This window comes from Gossypium arboreum, chromosome 12 (genome assembly GCF_025698485.1).
Source record: "Gossypium arboreum isolate Shixiya-1 chromosome 12, ASM2569848v2, whole genome shotgun sequence".
Taxonomy (NCBI): domain Eukaryota; kingdom Viridiplantae; phylum Streptophyta; class Magnoliopsida; order Malvales; family Malvaceae; genus Gossypium; species Gossypium arboreum.
Genome location: NC_069081.1, coordinates 96,160,255 through 96,167,326, shown reverse-complemented (window position 1 = coordinate 96,167,326; position 7,072 = coordinate 96,160,255). Strand labels below are relative to the sequence as shown.

Here is a 7,072-nt window from a genome sequence, read left to right as displayed (position 1 = left end):
CAATAATTGGAACATAGTGTAAATTGAAGCTTGGCTTAATAGTGATGATTTGATCAGGTAAATTGGTTAATCGACCTTTTCTGCACATTATACAAAATATATTTAAACTGTATATTTATTATGTATTATAAATACATTAACTCATTTAAATCGATTGATTTGGTTATGAATTTTAATAAATTGTAATTGATTGACTTAATATCTAAGTCAAGACCATAGACTAAACTACTAAAACTTAATCCATTTAGTTAAGTCGATTAAGCGATTTTTGTTCATCATTTTGATAGTGATAACATTTATTGCAAATAATAGTAAATATTTTTTTGGAAAAATATTTAATTTGTAAATAAAAATTGAAAATTATGATATTTGAATATTAATTTTTTGAAGTAATAATTTTCTTTTGTATAATTACAATTATTTTCGATTGTTTTAAGGTTTAAGATTAAAGCAAAATTCTCTAAAAAAAAATAACAACTTTGAAATTCGAACTTGGTTCAAATAGGTGAGAAGAAAGTCCACTTTTGTCTCTTCTAATAATTTTTTTTTACAAAATTAGGATAACAATCCATTTTTCTCGAATCAAACTTAAAGACATTTTCAACCATAGGTTTTTAGTAGGAACTAGATAACTTCTTCATTCGGTTGAGTAAGATGTTATCTCTGTAATTTTCAAGTATTTTGATTAGATAAAAAGTAAAATTAAATACAATATTATAGTTATATAATCTTGATATGAAAAATAATACAAAAAAATATAATAATGTGGTATGATACTAAAAATTCTATCACAAGCATATGTATTTAAAAACTATGTATTTAGAACATAGAGTTGTGTTTAAAAATAATATACAATAAATAAAGGAATATTTGTTTTGAAACTAAGTATTAATAATAATACATTAAATATGTACGATACTAAAATGAAAATTATTAGATTAACTTGTGACACCAACTCAATCAACAACATTATCAATATTAGAAATTTTATAACATGTGTATGTGTGTAGAAACAATGTACTTAGAACCCAAATGTCAGTTTAAAATAAAATACAATAAATGATCAAATGTATAATTTGAAACTAATTAATAATAAAACATTAAATATGCACGATATTAAAATTAAAAAAATAGATTAATTTATGAGTAAAATAAAATTTAAACACGTAAATACATTATATTAAGAATAGTAAATACACTACAACTATTTATCATGGTGTTTTCATTGATCTTGAGTTAGTGTCGAGTTGACTTGTGACACCAACTTGATCAACAAAATTATCAATATATACTATTAAAAAAATATTGAGCTAGGAATTGAGTGCCAAGGGTGCCCACTCCCTCGACACTAAAATTGTATGAAGAAAATTTTCATATTTGAGATGTTAGTAATTTATTGAACCATATTTACGGGTTGTGCTGAGTATATGAAAGATCTCTAGCCCATCAATGAAGATCATGTCACTTAGAAAACATATTTTGGAGATTGGATCAAAACGTATCACCCATTTAATCCTTTGGATCATGGATATTAGATTGGATTTAAACTTCAATTGCCAAGAATTTATGTTTATTTGACTTGTTATGATTATATTTTATTGAGCTTATCTTATTGTTGTTTTAGCAGGATTGTGATAGATCTTCTGACGTTAGCAATTCTTGAAATGTTTTATATAGATTATTGTATAAAGAGAATTAAGCACTTAATCTGTTCTTGGGAAGAACATTATTCTATAAGCACATCTTGATAGTAAAACCTTTGTGATGTGGTTTTATTTGTTGAATTCATAAGAGGTAAATTTAGCGGTGAAAGTATTGAGTCTTTAAGGTACAAAGGTGAGGAAAATTGTCACGGGTTGTGATAGGTTAGGATCACTTGTTGTAATTATTGAAGAGAGAGGATATTTATCACTGAATTTGGCTTCACAGACATAGGGAAACTGAACTGCGTAAACAACTCATTGGTGTTTTCTTTTGTTTACTGTTTGTAAGTGAAAGAGTGTCCACTCCCTTGCCACTCTTTTATTGGGACAGTTTCTTTCTAAGCAACTGCTTTGGACTAACATTACAATTGATGAATGTAATAAAGTATGCATAATATACTGTTACAATGTGAATAATATATTTAAATAAAGCTTTGGTTCATAAAGTTAATATTTTATTGATGCTAGCTAGCAGCACAGTTTCAAATCCAACCACATGCAAATATTTTATTATTTTTAATTAAAGGATTAAAATATTTCGAATAATATAACTTATTTTAATTATCAAAAACATTTTAGAAATTTCTCTAATGAAGTTAGTGCTTGGTTAATTTGTAACACCAATTCAATGAGAGACTTAAATAATAGTATAAATATCTAAATATTTATGAATAGTTAAAATTTGTATAATATGAGTTATTCACATATTAAAATTTAAATAAATACAAAATATAATTATGGAAAAATTAATGTAAACCATAAAATTGAAAAGAAGAGTTGAAAATTTTACATTTGTGAATGGGTTGAGAAACTTACAACAAATTAATAGGTTGAGGTTGATTACTTTTCTTTTATTTTTTTTAATTTATTAAATTGTTAAATATTTTATGCAATTGTAACAGAAACATATCAACATAATTTGAAATTTAAGAGGATAAATAACATCTTACTCAACCGGGCGAAAGAAATTAAAAAACTTGTGGCGTTCATAAGTTTGATCTGTGATCCGAGTGTTTCCCTATAGTTTAATAGGAGAAAATGAATAAAATAAACAAGTTTGAATTTAGGTTCCAGTTTTTCTCATACATTCTTCTGTCGTTAATGTTAGGTAAAGCCGAACGGGACAAGTAAAGCTGACCGCCGTGTTTGAGCCAACACAGAGTCCACGTCCCCATCTCCCACGTGCAAAGTCACGTGACACGCCCATTTCCCAATTAAACCAACAAATATATATATATATATCTTTGATTCTAGACTGGAACACATTGGTCCACAGTTTCACAAATGTTTAATATTAGTCTAATTCAATCAAGTCATGCTATTTTTTAAAGAAAATATACCTTAATAATTAAGACTCAGACTTTTTTATAAATAAATAATAATAAAATCATTGGTAATAATTAATTTACACAAAATGCCCATCATCAGCCTTACATTACCAAATACAGAAGATACATACTCTTTTTACTCAAAAATAGAAGATAGATACAGTTAATTGTGCGCATCAAAACCAACAGGAATTTGTGCGCACAAAAGAGATATTTCATAAGGTAATCCGGTTATTCCTGTGGAGCAAGCCTTCCAGCACCACCTTCTTCTTGTACTCCTTGGAGTTCAAATATGAATCATTCAAATTCTGGGTGCTTTCAACACCACCACCACCACCACCACTACTTCCATTACCTTTCACTCTGGTTCGAAAACGAGGGCAAAAGTACAACCATGCCGACGTACAAAGAATGGCACATATTCGACCCCAAACTAACATTATTATCAAGGTTACCACGATAACAGACATACCCAATTCGATATTGTCCAGTCGGAGATCCTTTGAGTTGACCGGAGGAGCATGAATCCCATTATTCCCAACCCGTTGACTCCCTTCTAGGACCGGTAACGAAACCGTATGGGACAACGCGGTTTGTGTTTTTTTAGGTTTGGGTTTGGGCTTGGCGACCACCGAATCCGGTAGGCTTCTTGACCTTGTTGGTTCCGACAGTGACCCCTGCCCCGCCCATGTCTGAAATCGTGAAATATTAATCCAAAAGTTGTAAGCTACGACATAGATTCTAGAATAGATAGATCATAGATCACCTTTTTTTTTTTTAAAAATTTTACATACGTAATAATACAGTAAAGAGCTAAAACAAGCCTAGTGGATTCAAGTTTTAACACTTGTACACCAACCTCTTTAGTTGTTTCTCTTACAATTTGATTTGTGGAGGCCAGTCGCTGGTCAGCTTTAGAGTTTTGACGTGAAGGTGTATGAGGTTTAGAGAGCTTTGTGCTATCCGGTGATTTCTTCTTTATCGGCTTTGATGTCTTGGTCTTCGTCTTCGCATGATCAGCCTTGGCCTTGTCTGCGTAATTTACAGGCAGGGTTTTAGTGATGGACTTGGTGGGGCTTAAGCGAAACATTTGCCGTAGCGAACGGGTCTTCTTTTGGATGGGTTTTGGGTGGGACTTTTTGTTCATGGGGAACCCAAAACAACCGAGAAACCAACTGTGGTTTTGATGGGTGGGGTTTAGGGGTTCGGCCATGGAAGAAGAGGTTAGAGGAGGAGGAGGGGGAGGGGGAGGGGGAGGGGGAACGTCGACATGCAAGAGGTGGAGGAAGAATGGTTGTCTCTCTTCTTGGCTTGCTCCCTATTACTAATACTAATACTAAGACTTATATTATTCTATTCATACCAAAAAGGAAATAAACGAACGTACTGTTCCATTTTATTTAACTGGATTTGATTATTGTAGACAAATTTTGGATTGGTGTTTTTTGGGAGGGAAGACTTGGACTTCGTGGCAGAGCCTTCGTTCTTACACGTCTTCATTATAATTTACAACTACGCAACATCATATGTTGATTTAGTAAAATTTTACATTATTAAAAGTCTATTATTTTTCCATTCTCAAATAAATTAATTATTCACTTTAATATATTCAAGAGATAAAAATGGGATATGAAAAGAGACTTTAAATTTTTCAAAAAATCAAATTTAACTAAAAACATAAACATTTAAACTTTTACACATATTTGATAATAAAAATAAAAACAATTTCGATAAAAAATTTCTATAAAAATATGAAAATGATACATAAATAAAAATTATTTATCATTTAATGGAGAATTTTTAATTAATTCTATTCTATTTTATTTATTTCAATATTATATTTTCCTAAAAAGTTTTACGTTTAAAATAATAAATTTTTAATTATAAATAATATATTCTACATTTTAATATTAATAAAAGATCTAATTATATTTCATAAGTAATATATCAGACTAATTTTGTAACCTAAATTCAATATTTAATAATTTTTCATTTGAAAAATATCTATTAAATTATTAGTGAATGGAAACAAAATTGTATTCAAAATTTCCATGAACTCAATTCCAAATTCTTGGTTTTAGCCGAAAGGATGGAAAAGGTATACTCAAATTTAAATTCACCCTAACCCTATAGAAAAACATTTTAATTTAAATTTCTCAAATTTTTCTTTTTAAATTGTTTTGATTAAGGCCCTATAAGATGAAATGTTGAAAAAAATCAACTGAAATTTCATATTTCAACAATTTAAATTTTAAAACATGTTTAATAACCTGCAATGAAAATTATTCAATAAATATTTTTCTACAAAAAAAAGTGTGAAAATGATAAATAGATAAGAACATTACTTATCACATAATATAGAATAAATTCAATTATTTTTTATTTATTTATCCTATTTCATTTAACTTTGTATTATCATTTATCAAACAATTTATTTGCATTCATTATTTAATTTTAAGTGATATACTAAACATATTTAATAACTTAAATTCTAACACTTAAACTTTTAGTACTTTTTTAACACTTAATTTATCAAAATTGCTTAACACGGGAAAATAAAATAGGACAAAGCAATTAATAAGAATACACGATGTTATTTATTTATTCATTTTAAGAAATAAAACTAATAATATAATGTAGAAATTTATTATTTTCTTTTTGATGTAATACTTTCCTTAAAACGAAGAATATCAAATATTTAAGTGTTTTCAGATTCATTATCCTTCAAATAATGTGGTATGAGACAAAACTCAATTTATAATATTGAAGAAACCATGCACCGCGGTGCATAAGAGGCAAGCAAGGACCTCCCCTAAGGCAACACCAAGGGGAGGCTGATAGGGGGTTTAGTATAATTGTTACTGTAGGCTGTTAAAATTTGATAAAATTTTAATTAATAGATTGTAAAACTTTGGTATTGGCCTTCAAATTTTTCAATGCGAGTATGTGTCTCTATTATAAAATTTTTAATCTGGCTCCTCCCCAAATGGTGAAATTTCCATGTAATCCATATAATTAATAAAATTATATATTAATCCCTTTGAAATTGTATAACTCAGTTAAAAAATCTGATTACGTCTCTAGAACCATATATATTGGTCAAGGGAAAGAAATCGTAGGATATAAAAAAAATAAAAATAAAAATTTAATGTATGAATATTTTAAATTCCACTAAAATATCTTTATTAATATTTAAATATTTTGATCCAAGATTAATAACCGGATCTCTTGGAATGAAGTCCAGAAGTAGATTGAGCGCAAGACTTTTCATGTTTAACTTCCAATTAATGCATGTGTAATTGGTCACCCACCTATCGTGAGCACCCTAAAATTGTATACAGATTAATTTGGTTGAATAGTATTACTCACACAACCTGAAAGTATACATCATTCAAACCCTAACCTATTATTGGATAAAATGAAAACCAGTGAACTTCATTGAAACGAGAACTTCACACCTTTTCTTTCTTGCTTGCTTGCTTGCTTTCATGTATTCAGAATCTGGGGTTGCTTACCCAGACTGTCTGTTTTAAGACGGTAAATTAGTTATGAGCGCGTGTCTTTTTCCCCTAAGTTAGGTAATAGATTCATGTTGTTACCCTCATTATCTATTTATATCAATAATAAATTTCTTGTCCCCAATCATTTATTTATATTTATTCTTGTTAAATAATTATTTAAAATTATATACAATTGTAGAAATTTATTTAGCATTTATTAATAATTATAATAATTAATAAAATAAAACTTATCAGTTTAATTAATTAAATGTATCAAATTGGTTAAGAAGATAATTCTTTTGGTGTGTCTGCATGGGTTATTTGAATTCATTAAACTTATAATTCTTAATATTTTAAAATATTTTTAATAATTATTTAAGAAATCACTTATGAATATGAAAAATGATGCTCTAGCTTCATTTGAGTTTAGACAACCATTTGTCTAGGATTATTCTGGACATTATTTTTATTTTTATTAATTTCAAAATTATTTATAATTTTAAATAATTTTCTGTGTTTTATAATTTTTAAAACCCATGTC

At 28.1% G+C, this 7,072-nt stretch overlaps 1 protein-coding gene across 1 annotated transcript; it reads right to left on the bottom strand.

Moving 5' to 3' along the window:
• Nucleotides 1-3,107: 3,107 nt before the first annotated feature.
• Nucleotides 3,108-4,323, bottom strand: LOC108478897 (uncharacterized protein At5g23160-like). The gene is made up of 2 exons (XM_017781353.2): nucleotides 3,891-4,323; nucleotides 3,108-3,723 (listed from the first exon to the last, which is right to left on the bottom strand). Exons 1-2 carry the CDS (start codon nucleotides 4,242-4,244, stop codon nucleotides 3,247-3,249), a joined length of 831 nt encoding a protein of 276 aa, XP_017636842.1. The 5' UTR covers nucleotides 4,245-4,323; the 3' UTR covers nucleotides 3,108-3,246.
• Nucleotides 4,324-7,072: the final 2,749 nt, after the last annotated feature.